General features: G+C 45.8%; 1 protein-coding gene across 1 annotated transcript in view; it reads left to right on the top strand.

Annotated features, from left to right (window-relative positions):
* Positions 1-4,656: 4,656 nt before the first annotated feature.
* FA2H (fatty acid 2-hydroxylase) overlaps positions 4,657-22,408 on the top strand; it is a 49,701-nt gene continuing 31,949 nt past the window's right edge. Inside the window, exon 1 of the mRNA XM_046681849.1 lies at positions 4,657-4,979. Coding sequence (XP_046537805.1) covers positions 4,710-4,979 — 270 coding nt within the window. The 5' untranslated portion in view covers positions 4,657-4,709. The remainder of the gene's footprint in view (positions 4,980-22,408) is intronic.

Genomic DNA, 22,408 nt, shown 5'->3' with positions numbered 1-22,408 from the left:
CATAGGTGGAAATTAGTATATTGAGAAGAAGATCTGATCGGTGGTTACCAGGGAAAAGGGGGGGTGGGGGGAGGGTACGGAGGGGGAAGTGGTGTACCCACAACATGACTAACAAAAATGTACAACTGAAATTTCACAAGCTTGTAATCCATCATAACATTAATAAAAAAAAATAAAAAAAAATAAAAAAAAAAAAAAAAAGAGAAAATCCAAGTATAAAGCAAGACACTCTTAAAGGAGAACAGGGCGTGGGTAGCAGCCTTACCAGATATCAAGATTTATTATAATAATGAAGACAGTGTGGTAGGGACAAACCTGATCTTCACAAGACAAACCTGATCTTCACAACAGGATGGAAGATGCCCCAAACTCGTATAACTGCATTAAAAAGGCCAAATTTTACTGTATGTAAATTATACCTAAACAAAAGAACGAAATGGGCCAGCCCTGGTGGCCTGGTGGTTAAGCTCAACGTGCTCTGCTTCGGTGACCTGGGTTTGGTTTCCGGGTGCAGACCTACACCACTTGTCTGTCAATGGACATGCTGTGACAGTGGCTCACATACAAAAAGAGGAAGATTGGCACAGATGTTAGCTCAGGGCAAATCTTCCTCAACAAAAAGTCAAATAAATAAAAGGACAAAATTATTTTCTGTGTTTGGGTCTTTTTTCTGGACTCTGTTTTGTTCCGTTAATCTATTTGTTGTTTCTTCTGCAAGTACTACACTGTCTTGAACATGTGAAGTCAGGAAGTGTAAATCCTGCAACTTTGTTCTTTCTCAGTATTGCTTTGGGTAGCCTGGGTTCTTTACATTTCCCTATAAATTTTAGAAGCAGTTTATCAATTTTTTTCTTTTCTCTTTTGGGGAGAACATTTAAGTTCTATTCTCTTAGCACATTTCCATTATACAAGTATATCCATTTCAAAAACAAAAAAACCTAGTGGGATTATGATTGGGATTGTGTTGAATCTTTCGATAAATTGGAGGATTTGAGATTCTAATATTGTCATCCAGTCCGTGACCTTGGAACTTGTAGATCCATGAACTCCATTTATTTAAATATTGTTTAATTTCTCTCAGTAGTGTTTTACAGTTTTCAGTTAGAGGTCTTGGATTTTTTTTGTCAAATTTATTCTCACATATTTTATGCTTCTTGACATTATTATAAATGGAATTAAAAATTTTCATTTTCTAATTGCTGATAGTTATTAAAACACATTGGTTTTTGTATTTTGACTTTGGATCCTGTGAACTTGCTAAATTCACTTATTAGTTCTAGTTGCTTTGCAAATTAGTTGAGGTTTCCTATGTAAACAATCATATTATCCACAAGTAGAGAGATTTTCTAGGCTTCATCTCTGCTCTTTACACGTTTTGGGTTTTTGGTTTGCCTTACGTTGCTGTCCAAGACCTCTAACACAACGGTGAATGTAAGTGAGGAGACTGGGCGTCCTCACCTTGTCACCAGACTTAGGGCAAGGGATTGTCATACATCTTTCATGCAGACGTAAAATGGATGACCACTTAGAATTTAATTTACATTGATTTCTAAATTTGAACACTTGCATACCCTAGGACCCAGCAGCTACATTCCTGAGTATACTGGTTCCAGAAACTCTTCCCCATATGTACAAGAACGCTCATTACAGAAAAAAAGAAACAAGTCAAATTTCTATCTATAATAAAGGAAAATGGGTGAATAAACTCACATAGTGGAAAATGACACTGCAATGAAAATTGATGAACTACAGTGACCCTCAGCAACATGGATGAAGCTTAAAATGATATCGAGTAAAATATACAATGCCACATAAAGCAAAATACAGTATCATGTGATTTTCATAAAACTCAAAAACAAGCTAATCTAAACAACATATTGTATAGGCATACAGATAGATTTGATAAAAATATTAAAAATAAAAAGCAAAAGGGGGCCAGCCCAGTGGCGCAGTGAAGTTCACATGTTCTGCTTCGGTGGCCCAGGGTTCACTGGTTAAGATCCCGGGTGTGGACATGGCACCGCTTGGCAAGCCATGCTGTGGCAGGCGTCCCACATATAAAGTCGAGGAAGATGGGCACAAATGTTAGCTCGGGGCCAGTCTCCCTCAGCAAAAAGAGGAAGATTGGCAGCAGATGTTAGCTCAGGGTTAATCTTCCTCAAAAAAAAAAAAAAAAGCAAAGGAAGGATAAGCACAAAAGTCAGGACAGTGGTTTCTTCTTGGGAGAAGGCAGAAAGATAGAAGGATTGGAGGGCAGAAGCGGGTGCAAGTTTTTGGTAATGTCCTAGCTCTTTGGTTGGGAGGTAAATTCAGTGAGTCAATTATGCTATTTTTCGCTTTAAAACTTACATATACTCTTTTGTTTGCGTTCAAAGTGTGTTTAAAGATTAAAGAATTAAAAACAGCAAAATAATTGTTAGCATACCATACACGCCATTCTTGTTGTTTTCCATTTACCGTGTCCTAGATATTGTTCCATATCAGTATATATAGATTTACCTCATTCTTTCTAATGGCTACATAGTTATTTCACTGTCTGAAGATACCATCATTAATTTAATCAGTCCTCCCTAATAATGAACATTTGGGTTGTTTCTAGTCTATAAACAATGTTGCAATTAACATCATTATGGATACACCTGTATGCAGTCTATCTGTAAGGTCAAATTTCTACAAGTGGAATTACTATGGCAAGAGGTGTGTTACAATTCCAAAGATGGCTAAATTGTTTGTTCAGCTTCAGAAAATAGGGGTTGAAGACAATGGTGAGAAATCCAAAGGGGATGTCCCACAGATATTCAGCAGGAAGTACCCGAAGACACCTAGGAGTGGGTGCTTGATTGCTTTTGCATATGGAACAGAGTAGGCGTGGAAGTGGGGTGAAGGTATTCAGCACTCGAGAAAAGCAACATTAGTCACCTAAAGTCTCCAGGTCTGTTGGACAGCAGTTCAATAACAGAACCACAGACTCAGCCCATCTCTTGCCTACTCCCTGAGGGTGAGCTAGGAAAGTCTTGGAAGGGAGAGAAGGAAGGGACAAATATCCTGACCTTGGGCACATTCATTATTGGGGTGATCCCTGAGGCACTTGGGCCAGACTTCCCCACAGCGCTGGCCGGGCACAGATGCCCATTCCCAGAAAAGTATAAACAAGGGTGATCCAAAAAATACCTTTTCCTGAGAGAGACTGAGGCCAACTGAATGGAGCAGCCTCAGTATCAGGATCCCTTGATTACAAATCATGAGTTCAAGTGAGATCCCCAATTGCTGGGCAAATAAAGTTGTGTGCAGTTCTTCCCTGTTATAAACAAAACCGGATGAGCACACTCTGTTTTCCTTTCCATCTAGCATGACCCCGAGGCTTTACTCCTTTAGGTCCCTGTTTCCCATTCTATAATGGAGACAGGATTCTCTGTTCTCCCCTCAGGGTCCTCCCCCCATGGCCAGACAAGAGTGAGGCAAGCGAGGCAGTCGCTCTGGGCACAAAATTCAAGAGCACGCCAAAAAACTCAGTAATCAAGATAAAGAATATTTCAATGAAGAGGACAGGCCATGGTGTAGTGGTTAAGTTGGTGCTCTCTGCTCCGGGGCTGGGGGTTCGCTGCCTGGATCCGGGTGTGGACCTACACACTGCTTATCAAGCCATGCTGTGGCAGGCGTCCCGCATATAAAGTGGAGGAGGATGGGCACATATATTAGCTCAGGGCCAATCTTCCTCAGCAGAAAGAGGAGGATTGGCAACGGATGTTAGCTCAGGGCTAATCTTCCTCATCCAAAAAATAAAAATAAAAAACCAAAAGAATATTTCAATGAGGTGTTTTAAAAAGTCAAAATTAATGCCAAAAATCCATGATGAACAAAATACCAAAACATTTTAATATTAAATACAAGATCCAACCCTTCACTTTCACCACCCTGCCTCAATCGCCTCACTAGTCCTGGTTCCAATAAAACTTTATTTACAGAAACAGGTGGCCAGTCCACAGGCTCTAGTTTGCCAATATGATTTATAAAAAATTATTATATGTATTTTTATTGTGGTAAGATATACATAACAAATTTACCATCTTAACCTTTTTTAAATTTACAGTTCAGTGACATTATGTACATTCATATTGTTGTGAAACGATATGATTTTTAAAATATTATATTAAAATATTATGCAATGTGACTTCTGAATTTGGGGGCGCCCCCTTAAAATTTGCTCTGGAAGCCAGTGCCTCACCCGCCCTACTCAAGTCCTCGCCCTGCCCTGGAGCCTGAGGATCGAAAACAGCAAGTTTCTCCCATAAGGCAGCAGAAGAGTTATTCCAGGGGCGATCAGACCACCGAGGATGTCGGGCCGGACAGCCGCAGCGACAGGAAGACGCGCCCCGCCTGCATCCGCCCGCCCCCTTCGCTCTCCAGCGAGGGGACACACCTGGCGGGCGCGCCCTCTACCTGCCTAGGGCCACCTGGCGGGCGCCGGGCAGCGCCTGGCCCGCCCCTCGCTGGTCTGTCCGGGCTGCCTGCCGGCCAATGGGGAAGGGGGCCCCTCCGGGCTCCGGCAGCGTCCCGCGGGGCGGCCAATAGGAGCGCGGCATGCAAATGAGCAGGTGCGGCGGCGGCCGGCCCGTCAAGGCGGCCGAGCTCAGGGGATGTTAAGAGGCGCGCTGGGCAGCCGCCGAGCAGACGCCCGGGCTTCGAGCTGCGAGCTCCGCTCTCCCGCCATGGCCCCCGCTCCGCCCCCCGCCGCCTCCTTCTCCGCAGCCGAGGTCCAGCGGCGCCTGGCGGCCGGGGACTGCTGGGTCCGCTGCGGGGCCCGCCTCTACGACCTCACCGGCTTCGTCCGGCACCACCCGGGGGGCGAGCAGCTGCTGCGGGCACGGGCTGGCCAGGACGTTAGCGCCGACCTGGACGGGCCGCCGCACCGGCACTCGGCCAACGCGCGCCGCTGGCTGGAGCAGTACTACGTGGGCGACCTGCTGGGAGACCCTCAGGTACAGCCCGTCCGGGGGTCACACACCTTCCACCTTCCTCCTCCCTCCCCCAACTTTCTACTCCCCAGCCAGCCCCGTTCACCTGCCCTCTAGGAGGGACGCAAGGTGAAGCCTCCGCCCTCGCCTCCACTTCCCCTCTCTTCTCTCCAGGTAACAGGTCACTGACCCCGCTCCCTGCTCCCAGGCCCTTGCCCCTCCTCTCCCAGCTTTCCCCCGACCCTCTTCTATCTGCTGCTTCTCCCACCTTCCGAGTTACCCCCTCCTTCCTACTTGTTTCTTCAGCAGCTTCTGTAATCTGACAGCTTGGATCACCTTTCCCAGCCCCCTCAAAAGCCCGGTCTTTCCTTCCTGTTTCCTTATCAGCCTCTCCCTCTTTGCAACCGCTCTTCACTTCTGTTTGAATAGTAGCTTCCAAGCTCACCTGTCCTCTTCTTCCTATCTCACCCTACTCCTGCTTCCAAAAGGCACGGATATCACCCTTCTCAGCTAGTTTGGATTTCCTGGTGCCGCCCTAGTCTGGCACTAGCGCTCCCCTAGGTGGGTGGAGAGGTTGGGGCAGTGTCTTGGGTGCACTGTGTCCTCCGACCCCTCAGAGCTCCCTTTATTCCTTGTCTGGTGTGCTGCCTTGGGTGTCTAAGAGAGTGAAATGACAGCCGTGAGCCAGTTTTGCGGAGGGAGAAGGGATTCTCACTTTGAGCTGCATGCTGCTGTGCAGTACAGCTCATTATGGCCTTAAGCCTCTAACTGACCCTGGAGTAGGTTTTGTTATCCCCATTTTAGGATATGGAAATTGAGGCTCAAGGAGGCTCTGTAATTTGTCCAAGGTCAAACAGCTAGTTAGTGGAAAAGCCAAGTGTACCTGACTCCAAAATCGATGCTGTCTCCATCCCAGGGGTCTTTGGGCAGGGGAGATGGCCACTACCCACAGGGCTCCAGATAGGCTTGGGCCAGGGGCGAACCAACTCCTCTGGCCTGCCCCGGGCCTGACTGTAGGACTGGTGACAGTGGGGCCACCATGCTTGGACATAAACCAACAGTTGTTCGCTGCTTCTAGTTCTTGCTTTCAAGATGGTCCCAGCAAGTGCTTTTAGATCTTTGGATGAGAGGACTTGCTTCTCATTGTTCCAGGTGGCTCCTCACTGGGCCATCTTGCCTAATTCTTCAGTCATTTATTCGCTCACTCACTTGGTCCCTTAATGGTTGGCAGCACTGAGCTAGGCACTGGGGAGACACCAATGGACAAAACCAGTATGGTCTTCATGGAGCTAACAGTCTAATAAGAAAGGGGAAAAGGGGAGGGAACATACTAATTGCACAGTAATTATTTAATTACTTACTGCTGTCAGAGTACAGAGCTGGAGAGGAGGCGTTCAAGGGAGAGCTTTCTTGTGAAAGTGACATTTACACTGAGCTATTCGATGGATAGGGCTTAGCCAGGTAAAGTGTGGCGGGAAGAGCATTCCAGACAGAACAGCATGCGTGAAGGCTCTGAAGGGGAAGGGCTTGGCACAGTCAAGGGATAGAAATAAAACCAATGTGACCAGAGGCTGGTGGGCAAGGAGACGGATGTGGGAGGAGGCCGGAGATCAGCCAGGGCCACATCATGCAGGGCCTCCTAGGCTGTGGTCAGGATTTGGGACTTTATTCTAAGGACCACGGGAAGCCAGGGAAGGGATTCAAGCAGGGGTGTGGCGTGGTCGTATTTGCATCTTGGGAAGAGAACCCTGGCTGCAGTGCCAAGAAGGAATAGAGGGAGCACAAGTGGAGTAAAGGACTAGGCAGGAGGCTTCTGTGTAGCCCCGGCAAGAGGTAACAGTGGCTTGCACCATGGTGGCTGCGACGGAGGGGAGAAAGGGGTTGAATTGGGGAGATTTCATAGGTAAAATGCCAGGACTCAGCATTGTGCAGTGGGAGCCCAATTTAATCTTGGAAGTTGATGTTTGGCGTCGAGTCGTCCTGAAGGGGCAGAAGGTTTAGCCATAGATATAACTAAAGCTGAGTGTAGGAAACGAGAGGTTGGGACCAGAATACAAGAGACTTCCAGGCTTGTGACGGCTCATGGGAGCCATCCTACATTGTCACTGTGTCCTATAAACAGGAGCCTTAGGGTGTGGCTTCTCCTCTCAGCACCATCGTGAGCATCACTCCTGGCCAGCTGCCCTAGGTGACTCCACCTGCCAGCTCCGCTAACCACCCAGTACTCTGGTTTGATTTTGTTTTGCTTTGTTTCATCTTACCTGACCCTCAGGGAGGACTCAGACAAATTTGCTTCCTACCCCTGTACTCACCTGTTACCCCAAGAATCCCAGTGTGGCCATGTTGCAGGCATTCTTATATCGGGGCCCAATCTGAGGATGTGGGAAAAAACTAAAAACTACAACATATTTACAAACCCATGGCCCAAACTTGACCAGTGGCCATATTTGCCCAATACTCTGGTTGCCTATTGGCTTCTGTCTACGGATTTCTGTTCTAGAAGATAGTGTAGGGTTGTCTTTAAACTGGGGGAGAGAGGTAGTCAGAGGAGAAATCTGGAGAGGGGTATCCTTTTGGAGAGAAGCCCTCTTCTTAAGGCTTGAATGGAGACAAGACATTTTTGTTCTTCTCCCTAGCTAAGCCTTTCGAGCAACCCCCATGCTACCTTCTCCACCTCTCTCCTCTCCTCCTGCTGGAACAGGGATGCTGACCAGGGGTACTGACACCTGTTGAGGTTAGAGCCTGGTTCCTGTAATGTGAGGACCAGGAGGGGTGCTGATGGGGAAGGGGAGTGTCATGAACCAGCTCTGTTGTTTGGGCCTCATTTCTGAATGGTGCCCTTCCTAGGGATGCTTCTTCCCAAGCGTAGTCCTTGGAGGGGAACATCCTAGAGGTCTGCTGTGGAATTTCCATGGAGAAGTCCTGGCCCCGTTGGTTTCTCCTCTTCCCCACTTTGCCACACCCCCTCTGTGTACACACTTACACACACATTCACACTAACACGAAGACACACACACACACAAAACAAGTCAAACTTGTTTGGGCCAACATACTGTGGGGATGAAACAAGGTCTGCTGTGGCTGTGGCCTTGGACTTGGGGAAGCTGAGCTGCCTGCCTTGAGCAAGTAAAAGAGTGATGGCTGAGCCTTGGCCCTCAGGGGCCAGCAGGGTCAAGCTCCTCACTCCCAGTTCAGGTAGGAGAAGTGTTCTTCCAACTGCAGCTCACCTTGTTAGTGGGGCATGAAGTCCATTTATTGAGCTGTGACTAGCATTTCTGTTAAAAAAAAAAAAAAAAAGAAAGAAAGAAAAATAGAAATAGGAAAGGAGAGAACTTTGGGTCCAAACCTCCTCCCAAGGCCGTAGATACTGTGTTTCTCAGACTTAGGTCCTCCACAAATTACTGTCCCAGTTTTTTCTGAAATGGCATACCACGTAAACTATTATATTTAATATTTATCTTTAAGTAGACTCACTTTTTATTTTACCATTTACTTACCCTAGGCAATAATACAAGTAAGAGCACAGGTTTTATATGCACTTTAAAATAAATGAAATAAATATTTCTATTAAAACCAGAAATGCTTATCCTCGTATCCCCTAAGATCATCTTGGGCATCATCAGTGGAATATTGATCACACCTTGGAAAACATATGGAGCAGAACTTTTTAACTCTGGGGTTTGTGGTTCATTTTCTGGGATTGATGAAAGAGATGAAATTGTGTGTAAAAATGCCTGGTGGTGCATTTTTCTGGTGAGAAAGCTACAGTTTTCGTCACAGTCCAACTGGAATCTTTCCTTACCCCAAACCTGCCGCCAAGAGGATAATAATGTCAAAGGGCGGCTCATACTTCCCCGCCTCACACACACAGACCTTGAGAGCTCCTCTGGTGGGCAAACATCTGACCATGCTCCTGGATAAAAACCCTCTGTTTGAGAAGACCCTGGAGGAGGGCAAGGCTTGACACCCCAGCCACTGCGGTCGGGATAACTCTGATGTCTGAAGGTCCTAATCCCACAGCGTGAATCTCTTTCTGAGTGGCTGAGAAGTCCACAGATTCTGCCATATGTGGTTCTGCCAGGCTTTGGGGCCTGGCCATTCGGAGCTTTAGGACCTGAGTAATTAAATAGGGATGGACAATAGGCAGGAGAGCTAGGTGCAGGAAGACTTGGGGTTCCCACCCCGGGCTCCTCCAGACCATCTTGAGCACAGCCCAACTTGGAAAGCTGATCTGAGTTGAGAATTCAAGTAAAAGCTGATGCTTGGGAAACTTGCCAGACTGCTCCTGCCTGCAGAGTGGAGTGGACATGTTAAGTCTGCTAACTGAAGGGGGTTGAGATCTGCTTAGCCAACAAAAAGGGCTTCCCATTGAGCCTGCCTAGCCAATCAGCAGCTGCCATCCTTTGCTACCTGCCAGGGAATTTCAAGCTCTGGCTTTTCATCTCTACCTACAAATCTCACTATTTTGCCACATAGATGAGTTTATTCTTTGAAACCAGGTGAGTCATACCTGGAGGATGAACTTAGGGCCAGCTGGTAAAGGGTCCAGGGACCCAGGTCACTGTGTTTCCATATGACACCGGGGTAAACACAGGCTCCAGGAGTGCTCCCTAGTGTCATCCCAGAAATCAGTGAATGAAGGGCCCTTGAGATGCAAATTGGGGGGAAGGTCAGAAATTAGGACTCTCTGGGGGAAATAAAGAAACAAATAGGAATCCCAGAAACAGAAATCCCAAGGTTTCCTGGGAAATCTTCCCAGGCAAGAACCCAAACTGATGCCTGAGCAGCATCCCTCATCTTCCGCTTACTTGTTTGTTTATTCTCCTTATGACACACACTCGTCACTGGGCCATCTGCTGTCTTCATTAATTTAGACGGACATGTAATAAGCTCCCTATTTTCTCTGAAACCCCCCATAGCACTGAAACTGCCCTTGCCGGGCTCATCCGGACCTTCACCTCACTAAACCTGGTGGTCAGTTCTCACCTAATCCACCTGGTCTGGCAGCAGCTCTTGTCACTGAGGTCACTCCCTCCTCCCTGATACACTGTCTTCACTTGGCTTCTGGGTACCACCTCCTTTTGGGTTTCTACCTGCATTCGTTTTCTGTTGCTGCTGTAATGAATTGCCACAAACTCAGTGACTTAAAGCAACACAAATGTATTCTCTTATAGTTCTGGAGGTCAGAGGTCAAAAATGAGTTGGCAGGGCAGCCTTCCTTCTGGCGGCTCTAGGGCAGAATCTGTTTTCTTGCCTATTCCAGCTTGTACAGGCTGCCTGTATTCCTTGGCTCATGGCCCCCAGCCGGCTATTGCTCAGACCTCGGCTCTCCTGTCACTTCTCCTTTTCTGACTCTCCTGCCTCCATCTTTCACTCATAAGGGCCCTTGTGATTACAGTGAGCCTACCCAGATAATCCAGAATAATCTCCCCATCTCAAGGTCGGCTTAATCATGTCTGCAAAGTCCCATTTGCCATGTAAGGTAACACGTTCACAGGTTCCGGGTATTGGGACATAGACTTTGGAGGGGGGTGCATTATTCTACCTTCTTCACCACCTATACCCCTGGTCATTACTTCTCAGTCTCCATTGCTGGTTTCTCTTGCTTCTCATTTCCCGGAAAGGTGCACAAAGCTTAAATGGAATCATCCAGTGTGCATTCTGCTGTACAGCTTCTTTCACGCAATACTACGTCTGGGAGATTACCTGTGTTTTTCTTACTTTAACAGCACCTGTCTCCATTGTCTGCTTTGCCCTAGAGAATCCATAGGCTGTAGAAGGGGAAAAATGAGGAATAACTGGAAAAAGGAGTGTCGATGGTTTGGACAGACCATGTGCTAATCCCATTAGCCTCCTTAGTCTTCCTTCCCGGATAACTCCCCACTGCTACCCTACTTTGGCCAGAGCCCCATTATGCTCATTATGGCAGAAGTCTCCTGGGCAGGTCTCTACCTGTCAATGCTTTCTGCACCCCATTTCTTGTAAACTTTTCTAAAGAGAACTTGGTTATGTTATGGCTATATTCCTAAGCCTTCAATGGCTCCCCATTGCCACATCCTTTAAGTCCAGCTCAAATGCTGTTTCCTCCATATAGCTTCTCCTCACCTCCCCATCTAGAATTGATTTTCTCCTTCTTCCAAACTCTCATAGCACTTTGCCCATACCTTCATTACAGCATTCATAATGTTCTTCCTTACTATATTTTCACTACGCGTCTTATCTTCTCTACTAAACTATAAGCTCTGAACACTGGAATTGTCTGATTCATCTGGGTTTCGCTAGGACACACCATTACACTGGTGCATGCCAACAGGAAGTAATAAATGTCTGAATAAATGAATGAATGAGCTGCTTGAAAAACTGAGATATGTGCATAACTGAAAAGGAAAATGGTAAAATTAGCACACACAAGATACTTCTAGAATTAAAATGTAAAACAAACAAAAAAACAAACTCTTTCCAGTTTCTTCTTTATTAGCTATAAGGGCTGGGAGTTGATGGAAAGGATGAAGGGCTGTCAGATGAGTCACTCACTTCTGCCTTTGCCCTCACTTATTTACTTCCATACCAGGCTACTGCGGTTCACCCTTGCCCATGAGACCCCTACAAGGGTAGGAGTGAAGTTAACCATAGAAAATGCCAAGCAAGAGCCCTCCTTGCTCTCAGGGCTGTGACCAATCCCCATGGGGCTGTGAGTGTCTGGATGACATGCATGGGCAGGACCCGGGTTGCCTGGATTTCCACCTCCGTTTACTCTTCCTGTATATTTTTATGTAAATTTCTCTAAAGCAAGTAGTCTCAGAACAATGGTTCTCCCTCCCTCTTCTCTGATTGCTGCTCGTCTAAGATGGCAGAAGACTAAAAACCACTCTCCCCACCTGCTCCTGTTCCCCAGTGGAAAAAGAGCTCAGTCATGGTAAAAAAAATTGGAGCACAACAAACTTGATGCTGGCAACGCTCGTGAAGTTTATTATTGAGAAATGTAAAGCTCATATTCAGGATTTTGTGTTGTGAAGCATTGCCCCAAAACATAATTATCCAAATACTTTGGTTCTTACCTTGATGTATATTGCAAGGTATTTAATTAGCATTACCAGATCAAGCAAATTTAGGGGGATTTGTTGTAAGATATTTGCACTATGATGCGTACAGAATGTCTTAAAGTTTTGTCACAGGAAAACAAGTAGCCAGAAGTTTCGTCACAAATACATGTGACTACACACTTAGAGTGAACCACGCAATCTACAACAAACTTGGTTGATGATTACCTAAGTGAATTAGGCATAATTTCTCCTTTAAAAGCAATAAAATTTAAAAGGTGTAGAGTTCTGGTTCTCTACATTCTTCTGTGCCCAGCAGAGCCTTTTCAACATTGCTTAGCATCTCATGAGGCTCAGATTTCCCACTGGAAAATGGAATCAGGGTTTTTAGGGGTCTCTGGCTAGTTTTAGTTTTATAAATGCCAAATGTTAGTAGTCCATAATAACTCAGTTAGTTGCTAATAAATAGCCCCTAGTCTTAGGTAATAATGAAAGTCTATGAAATGGGCATCATTTATCCACAAAGGTCAAAGAAAGACTTCAAATTTTTAAGTCAATTCAAGGCGCGTACTTTGAGACTGGCTGTCCCGGAGGAATAAGGAGCACCTATAAGGGGCTGAATAAATACAGCTTCCATGATCCTGCATCCCCCCAGCCAGGGGAAAGGCCAGATCAGCCTGATTTCGTGATTGCTCTCTCTCGTCCCAGACAGGACCCTTTGGAGTGCCCAGTGTAGGTTGGAGATAGGGTGCCCGAAAAAGTTCAGTCGTTTGTTGCACCTAAGTGGGAAAGTCCTTGACTCCTAGGATAAAAGGTCACTTAAAGTGAGTCTACTTTTGTTTTATTATTATTGAGGTCACATTGGTTTATAACATTGCGTAAATTTCAGGTGTACATTATTATCTTGTGGCTTCTGTATAGACTGCCTCATGTTCACCACCAAAAGTCTAGTTTCCATCTGTCACCATACTTATGTGCCACTTTACCCTTCTCACCCTCCCCGCAACCCCTTCCCCTTTGGTAACCACCAATCTGTTCTCTACATCTATGTGTTTGTTTGTTTATCTTCCACATGTGAGTGTTCTCAAAAAATTCAACATAGAAATACCATATGATCCAGCAATTGCGCTTCTGAGTATTTATCCAAAGAACCTGAAAACACTAGTTCGAAAAGTGAATCTATTTTAAATGAAGACCAATATTTCACAGAAAATGGGCCAGGAGGTTGGAAGAGGGAAATTGATTATCCTGAAAAGCGAAACTGAAAAATATTTTTTTAGTTTATTGTAACCTGACAGCAAAAGTAAGACTGCAACTGCATGCCCATTCTTACATTGAGCAAATAATGAATCAAGGAGTGTTGTTTTTGTGCACACGTGGCTTTTCTAACAAAACAGTGTGAAAGCACAACGTGACATTCTAAACTTCACACTGGCCTTCACAGCATAACGAGGTCATAACGAGGGTTGTTTTAGCAAGAGTATTTTAGGGCTGAGGGTTTCTCTTGATCCTTTGATAAACAAGTCGTTCTCTTTTGAAGAAGCTCATCTTTTGTTAATTGCCTGTTTTTCAGTGTTAACTGGCCTAACACTGCCAGATTTTTATTTGGCAATGGAATTGTGAGTAAAACGGTTTCTATCACTTTCATTGGCCTCATGAAATTTCCTGTATTTTCAATTTCCCTTTGTGGTCAGTTTGCATTTTGTTACATCATATTTTCTCAGATGATAGCAGCCCCCACCATCACTTCTCCTAGGGGGACTGGGGGGTTTGGGGGGTAGTGGTCAGTATCTGAGGAGGAAATAAATTTATAAGTGGTCAGCTGACTCATGAATAGTTGAGTATTAAGGTGATTTTTTTCTGTCCTTTGCAACTTGAATCTCCAGGGACTCAGATAAAGAACACTTGGATAACAATGATCCTTTTAGAACTAATAATAACACACCTAAGTTTGCATAGCAATTTATGTTTTTCAAAATATTTTCCCTTTGATTTCTATTTGAGCCCATAAGATAGGTGGGGCAGGTGTCAATTCTCCCATTTCATAGATTAGAAACCTTTAGCGCTAAGAGATCATGGAATGTGGTCTCCAAGTGCCCAGTCAATTTCCATTGCACACCCATTAGGAACAAATCTTAGGCGTGAGATTGAACCAATGGGAAGCAAATGCATTTCTTGGGGAGCTAAGAGCAATAGGGTGCAGTATAGGGTTCCCTCTGATCCTTCTGACTGGGCTGAAGTCAGGCCTTGGAGACAGAGGAGGGGGGCTCTCGAGCTGAATCGGATGGCTTTCTAGACCTCATAAACTACCTCTGCCTTCTAGGGTGACGTGCGGGGAGGGGTGGATGCGTGTGAGGGAGATTCTCAGAGGGGAGCAGGCGCTCCTGGCCCTGACACGTGACTCACTCTCTGTGCTCTTCGTTACTGATTAATCAGTGGGTCAAACACGCTGACCTCCTAAAAAGGTTGTGCCAATTTAAACTCCTCCAAAAACATGTAAGAATGCCTATTTCTCCACACGCTCACCAGATGCTGTGTATTACCAGTATTTTTAACCTCTGCCAATGGGTGAAAAAATTATTCCCTGTTTAAATTTTATTTATATGAACTATGAGAGAGATTGAATATCTTTTCATGTGTCTAAACTATTTGCACCTTTTTGGTAACTTGCCTCTTCCTTTGTCCATCTTTCTGTTAGATATTTGTTCTTTCTTATTGATTTATAATCATTCCTTATATAGAAAGAACATTAGCCTACTTTCCATCATACACATTACTATTTATTCTCCAGTTTTCATTTGTCTTTTGACTTGTTTAATGTTTTTTTCTCCACTTAAACCTTTAAATTTTCCATGTAGTAAAGATATCAAGTTTTATCATTCTTAGAAAGACCACTTCTACTTTAAGATTTTATACACAAAAATAAAAATACTTTAGTATCCTGCTAATAATTTTTAATGTTTTTGTTGTTGTTTGTTTGTTTTTGTTTAAATGTTTTATCTACTGAAACTTTTTTGGTATAAGGAACAAAATAGGGATTATTTTAAGTTTATGTTTTTCTAAATGACCAACTGGTTATCGTAGTAGATTTATGGAATAATCTTTCTTTTCCTACTGATTTAAAAAACACTTTTATCGCTCATCAGTCATTCACGGATATATTTTGGTCTATTTTTGGACTCTTTTCTGTACCAGTGAAATCACTTGTTTTTTATTGGGTTTTAGCTGTTAGTGTGGTTTTTTTTTTCCCCTCTTTCTGCTTCATTCCAGCAGGGATTCTGCTCCCACCTGCTCCACTAGAGAAAGCAAAGAGCGGGACCAGAGCTGAGCGTTATTTCTGGGCCATGTTGCTGGCCTTGAGGAGACACAATCGAGTCTGACTTTGAGGGCCTGGGGCTGCCTGGTGCACCCTGGACCCTGAGGTTGTGTGGAGCTAGAGCAGGCAGGAAGTGGCTCAAGGAAGCCCACACAGGGGACAAGCCCCAGTGAGTGAGCCCATGGCGGGGGGGGGGGGGGGGGGGGTCAAAAGTGGGTGTCCAAGCGGTGGTCATGGAATGGTAGCGATTTCCTCAGGGAAGGCAGGGTTGGGGAGGGATGTGGAGGGAGCTCCTGGAAGCAGCCTTGCCGCTGGAACTCCATGCTGGTGGGTCCTGTGTACCTTTCCTGCACTGTATTCGCAGCCTGGGGTTGGAGGAGGGGCCTGAGGTCAAGTTCTCTGTGTGTGTGAGCAGCCAGATGCTAGGAGAGCAGGGAAGCAGTTGTGTTTGCAAACAGGGAACTTGGCACCTCGCTTGGAAATTTCTGTAAATCTCAAACGTCTTGTCTCTCTGGCAGAGGGACCTGGATACTTATCCTCTGTCTTCCTTTCATCAAAATCCGAGGAGCTTATTAAATTCTCAGGACTTTTCTGGGATGATGGAAATGTGCTACATCTTGATTTGGGTATTGGCTACAAGCAGGCATGTAATTGTCAAAATTTATCCAATTTAGGATTGGTAATTTTTTATTATATGAAAATTATACCCATTTTTTTTTTTAAAAAAGGAGAGGCAAGTAAATTTAATTCATATTTAGGAGTTGCTCCTAAGGATACGCCCTCGTGGCTGCAAGAGCTAGATGTTGGGATACAGAAGCCTTTAAAGATTATTTTTACAAAGAAATAGTGGGGTCAGCCCTGGTGGCCTAGTGATTAAGTTTGGTGTGCTCCACTTCAGCGGCCCAGGTTTGGTTCCTGGGCTTGGACCTATACGACTCATCTGTCAGTGGCCATGCTGTGGTGGTGGCTCACAGACAAAAAGAAGAAGATTGGCAGCAGATGTTGCTCAGGGCAAATCTTCCTCACCAAAAAAAAAACCCCCCAAAAACACAAAGAAATAGTGTAAAGTGAATAGTAGGTGGTAGGTGGTGGCATTACGACTGTTCATGGTGAGATTCAGCTTGACTGCGTGTTGGAATTTTTTCATCATAAAATGTTGGAAAAATACTAAGTTACATTGTGGACATCACTTACAGACATGTTCTTAAAGGTTGAGTGGAAAAATAAAATAAAACGAAATAACAGCGTGCGAATGGTCATGTGCAACAAGGCATCCCGTATCCAGTGAAACTGTGTTCGTGTCCTAGAGCAGCTGTAACAAAGTACCACAAACTGGGTGGCTTAGAACAACAGAGATTTCTTTTCTCCCTGTTCTAAAGGCTAGAAGTCTAAAATCAAGGTGTCAGCAGGGTTGTTTCCTTCTGGAGACTCAGAGAAAGAATCTCTTCTTGCCTCTTTCCTAGCTTCTGGTGGGGCTGGCAACCCTTAGTGTTCTTGCTTGTAGCTCTGTCACTCCAGCCTCTGCCTGCACCCGTGCTAGGGCATTCTTCCTCGTGTCTCTGCGTCTGTGTCTCCAAATTTCCCCTCTTCTTCTGACACCAGTCCTGTTGGATTTAGAGCCCACCCTAAGCCAGTGCGATCTCATCTCAACTCGATTAATGCAAAGACACTATTTCCAAATGAAGTCACGTTCACAGATTCCAGGTAAACACGAATTTGGTGGGGGTTCGGGGTGAGAGGTGCTATTCCTCCCAGGCTGGATATCATTAAACAACTTCTGCCGCTCGAACAACCTAGATGGAAGTGGATATGATGCGCACTGGAGAGCTGTGTTATATTTCAGAAAAGTGACTCTAGTAGCGACAGAGATGCCAATATTTAAGACTTGTGTGAAAAGTTTGATATTTCATTTGAGTGAAAAAACACACAGGTAACTAAATTAAAGAATTAATGAGCATACAGATCCACACATATCTATCCATATTCTTGAGACATTCCTCAAATCTACAAAGTCAGAATCTCTAAAGGCAAGACCCCAGAAATCTGTATTTTTAACGAGCGTTCTTTGTGGCTCAGAAGCACCATAAATTTTGCAACCCGCTGTTCTAGAGGGCTAAGGGCAGAGGTAAAATGGAGATGGAAAAACTGGAGGCACTAAAAGTGGCTCAGTGGGCAGATCTCTTGGCATTACTAGAGAATCAGCATCCCCAAGCTCCCAGCGTGGAGCTCGGCACAGAGCAGTGATGCAGTGGGTGTTGAATGGGCAGCCCACTCTGTTGCCTTCAGGGAGAGAGGAGGAGCCTGGGATCTGCAACCCAAGCCCCATGCTCTGCTTCTAGCTCTGGGTCTTGTTGGCTATGTGACAATGTGTGGGTCATTTAACCTCTCCCAGCCTTGGTTTCCTTATTCCCTGCATCCCTACAGGACTTTGTGTGGCTGCAATGAGATCTGTAATACAGAACATATAGATTACACTGAAATAGAATGCTTATGGGCCCCGGTGTCTGCTAAGGTAGATTCCTATTAGGTGATGAGGGATGGATGTTTTCAGAACCTGAGTTGCTATGTGCTCAGACCCTCTTGGGCAAGACCACTCACCCCTCTGGAGGAAGTGGAGAGTGGTGACATTCTAGCCTCTCAGAGTTGCCCCTTCCCTCAGCTAGAGCATGTAGGGTCTATATCAACCTGCTACCTTCATTCCATCTTCATCTTGATGAGAGCAGTGCTGGAGGCATGCACCCTGGCCGGGAACAGACAGTTGTCAACGATGAGGCTGGCAAAGCCCCAAGTGGTTCCAGGAGGCTGCAGGGCTGCCTTCTTCTCCCCACCGTTCCTTCCTCTATCCAACCACAAACATGGTGGACGTCTCCTCACGCCGGGACTGCGCTTGGTGCTGGGGAGAAAAAGATGACTGGCTGCTGCCTTCACGAGGTGTAGCTGCCAGTGGAGGCAGAGAGGCAGAAAGGACAATTACAGGTGGCAACAACAGAATGCAGTTTATCTATATACATATATATTTAAAATAGTCTGGGAGCCTGCCCTGTGGCCAAGTGGTTAAGTTCGCGTGCTCCACTTTGGCGGCCCAGGGTTTGCCAGTTTGGATCCTGGGCGCAGACCTACACACAGCTCATCAAGCCATGCTATGGCGGCGTCCCACATGGAAGAACTTGAATGATGTACAACTAGGATATACAACTACATGCTGGGGCTTTGGGGAAAAAAGGAAGGAAAAAAAAGAAGAGGAAGATTGGCAACAGATGTTAGCACAGGGCCAATCTTAAAAAAAATAAAACAGTCTGTGTATATATATCTTATATGTAATATATACATGTATTATATATCAAATACAACATAATAGGTAATATATTTTAGAACAGGGGGCTGCGACAGAGTAGCAGCTGCAGCTTCTGGTGAGGGTGGTTAGAGAAGGCTTCTCTGAGGAGCTGACATCTGATGGATGAAAAGGAGCTGTCGTTAGAAGAATGGGGTAAAAAACAAAAACCAGTCTAGGTATAGGGAACAGCAAGTGCAAAGGCCCTGGGGTATAACCGGACTTGGTGACGTCAGGAATCCAAAAAGAGGCTCTGGTGTTGCTGGAGCATTGTGAACATGGGGAGCATGGTGTGGGGTAAAGTGGGGAGGTGAGCAGGGGCCACGTCTCAATAAGGTTCATGGGTCTTTGTAAGGGTTTAGGTCTTGTACATTGGGCAGCCACTCGAGGATCTTAAGCAGAAGATTGAAAAAGTTGGTCTACATTTTATTTGATGATTCTGGCTGCCATATGGAGGGTAAATTGAAGAGTGTCAAGAGTGGAAGCAGGAAGAGAGCAAAGAGGCCATCACTGTTGTCCAGGTGACAGAGGAAGGTGGCCTGGACTGGGTGGCCATTCGGTCAGAAAGAAGTGGATAGAAATCGGAAATATCTTGGAGGAAGAACCACTAGAACTTGAAGATGGACTCAATGTTGGGAGTTAGGGAAAGACGAGTTGAGGGCGTTGCCAAGGTTTTTGACATGAGCAAGCGGGTAGTTTGATTTATAGAAATGATGAGTCCTGGGATTGGGGCCCAGGTTTGCGATGGGACAGAGTTCACTGGGGCCACATTAAGTTTCAGATGCCAAGGAAACATCCAGGTAGAGATTTCAAATAGTAGTTGAATATATGAGTCCAGAGCAGTGCAGTCCAAAGTGATAGACACTGGCCACATGCGGCTATTTAATTTTACATTAATTAAAGTTAAATAAAATAAAAATTCAATTCCTCGGTCACACTAGCCACGTTTCAAGTGCTCAGTAGATACATATGGCTAGTGGCTACTATATTGGACAGCACAGATACAGAACATTTCCATCATTGCAGAAAGTTCTGTTGGGCAGTGTTGGTCTAGAGCTGTGGCCCAGAGTCCCAAGGCATTTCTCTCTAGGATAATGGCGTCCTCATCTGGTAATTCTGGCCTGGGAAGCTGGTGTCACAAATGGCTCCCTCTTGCCTTCTCTGCTTGACCACACCAGATCGTGTATTTAGTGATGTCCCTGAACTGTGGCCACATCAGAGAGGCACTGACCACCCAGAAGGACAGCTTTCCCTGGGGTTGTTCAAGGACATCATCTCCTGGTTCTGGAGCACCATTATGGTGACAAATATAAGACATGGTGTTTAAGAAGCATAAAAGATGGAGTGTAGGCTCACGAGGAGACATCAATTCTAGAGCTTACTGTGGAGACTTTGCTAGTTTAAGAAATGTTCTGGTTTGATAAATGAGAGTGGAAAAGAAGACACAGGCTTAGAATCCAACAGTCCTGTGTTCCAGAACTAACCATTCTACTGGAGACAAGCCAGTCAACTTTGCTGAACATAAACATCCTCAACTGTAAATGGGAGAAGATTGCATGTCCAGGCAGGGGGAGAGGGAATTGTTGAATCAGTAAAAAGAAGTAGTAAGTGTAAGGCAGGTTGTTTTTTTGTTATTGTTTTGTTTTGTTTGTAGAACAGTTCAGTGACTTTTATTGTTTTCAGCAGTGTAATCCTTTGCCATTTTGTAAACAATGATGAGAACGACAATTATTTCTCTTTATTAAGTTATTAGATTGTAAAAGGAAAACTTAGCAATATTGTTTCTGGAAGAGTGATATAGGTTGTTTGTAAATCAATGCTTATTTTTCCTTTAAAAACAGGGAAAATACAATATTTCGAAGATAATCCTTATAAATTGGAGGGCTATATGATAGATCTGAAATTTGTCTCATTGTAGAAGTTGGGTCAGTGAGGAGATGGCTTAAGTGTATTTTCCTTGTGGATAGCACCTTCTATAAGCTAGACCTCTAGAATGTGAGGTCTAAGTCTTGATAGACTGCAGTCTAGAAAGCTCCCATCAAATCTACAGAAGGATGAATCTTGAGAAACTCATTTTCTGCAGGCTGCCGATACTGTACATCAGAGTTGAAACTCCCATCCCACCCTTCCTACCCTTGCAGCATGAGGCAGGATTTTCTAAGGCAGGACCTGGAGGAGAGCCTCAGAGAAGAGCCCCTGTCCACCAGGTCCCACCTCCAATCCCGGGCTCTCAGCTGGGGTTTTCCCCTTGGGCTCCTCCAAATCCCAGAGTCAGGCTTTCATTGGAAGAAACCACATATCCACTTACTCTTGATGCCTTCCTGGAAATGGTGCCGTAATCTGAGGTTGGAGGCCAAGGGGAAAGGATCCATGTGGATGCGGATGGTCCATGGTGGGATCTGGTAGCCTGAAAACTGCTGGGCACACTCGGGTGAGTTTTGAGCTGTAATTTAGTGTTTTCAATCCACTGGCCCCCTTTTCACATGTCCTGGATTGCCCATCTATGCTGGCTTCTGCTTCTGGTGACAAGTTTGTTGCTGATGTCATCCGAGGGACATCATTTCATGAGTAGACGCAATGCCAGGTCCATGGCAAACTGACTTCAAGGTCCCAGGAGGTTGAGACTGTCTTGTCTAGATCCCCACATGTCCAGAGCAGGAGAAGTTGGTCCCACCTCAGGCACAGTGTCCTCATTTTCTCTTTTCCTTTCGTCTTCCTACCATGAACACGGGGACATGGCCGGTGGAGCTAACAGCCTTGCAGTAACTGTGAGTGAGAAGAGAGTATGTTTTGGGGTTCTGTGGCTTGTCACTTGCCATTTATGATTTCTGTTTTGTTGTTTGTTTTAGTTTTGTTTTTGCACGTAAAGAGTTTATTTTACATGTTCTGAGGATAGGCTTGGCCACGGGACCTAGCTGGGCCTGACTTCTGATTTGGACCTTATTAGAAACGGAAGTAAGCAGATCCTGCTACCTTCATTGCCCCAAATTTCCGGCTACTGAAAACCAGCAGCTCTGAGGAGACTGCTCCCTGAGGTCCTCCGGGGGGCTTGTTAACACAGAAAGCTTCCTCCCAAAGAAGGCACTTGGTGCAGCTGTGGCTCCAGCACCGTCCTCTTCCTCCCTGGGCCTGCCTCTTCCTACCTGCCCAGGGCCACATGCTCCCAGGCCTGCTGAGGCACCTGGAGCCCCCACCTTCCTCTGGGCCTCCATGGGGTGGGGGCAGCTGGACACAGGGCCCGGGGCACCATCTCATTTCAGAAAAAGGGTTTTCAGGCCATACCCAGGCTGCGGGATAAAAGGCCATCTGTCCATCCCTTGGTGCCCAGCCCCGGCTTTCGCGAACAACATTCCTTTATGCCGGCTCCCCCGCCTCCCGCAGCCCCCGCCCCTCAGCACACTGCCTCCTTTCAAGGCCTCTGTGGTCGGCTTGTTTGTTTGCCGTGCAGAGGGCAGGCTTTCTGTTGTTCTTCTCTTTTCTCCCCCTCATGCACCCTCCAAGCAAAGTCTTTCTGGGGACGACAGGGTCTGGGGCACTGGAGGATGGCTGGGGGCTAAGGCAGAGTCCCTGCCAGGGGCTTGGGAGCATCCGGTGAGTCCTCCTAGAGGGGGCAGGGGAAGGTGCATGAAGAATCTTAGCAGAGACAGCAGGGGAAGTGGGCTCCTGCCTGGCTCTCCCAACAACCATTTGAGAGTTCTTGAATCAGTGACTTGGTCCTTCTGTGGCTCAGTTTCCCCCATCTATGGAATACCTCCTTCCAGTCTCT

Source organism: Equus quagga, chromosome 13 (genome assembly GCF_021613505.1).
Source record: "Equus quagga isolate Etosha38 chromosome 13, UCLA_HA_Equagga_1.0, whole genome shotgun sequence".
Lineage (NCBI taxonomy): Eukaryota > Metazoa > Chordata > Mammalia > Perissodactyla > Equidae > Equus > Equus quagga.
The sequence above is the reverse complement of the archived record's forward strand: the minus strand, read 5'-3'. Positions and strand labels throughout refer to the sequence as shown.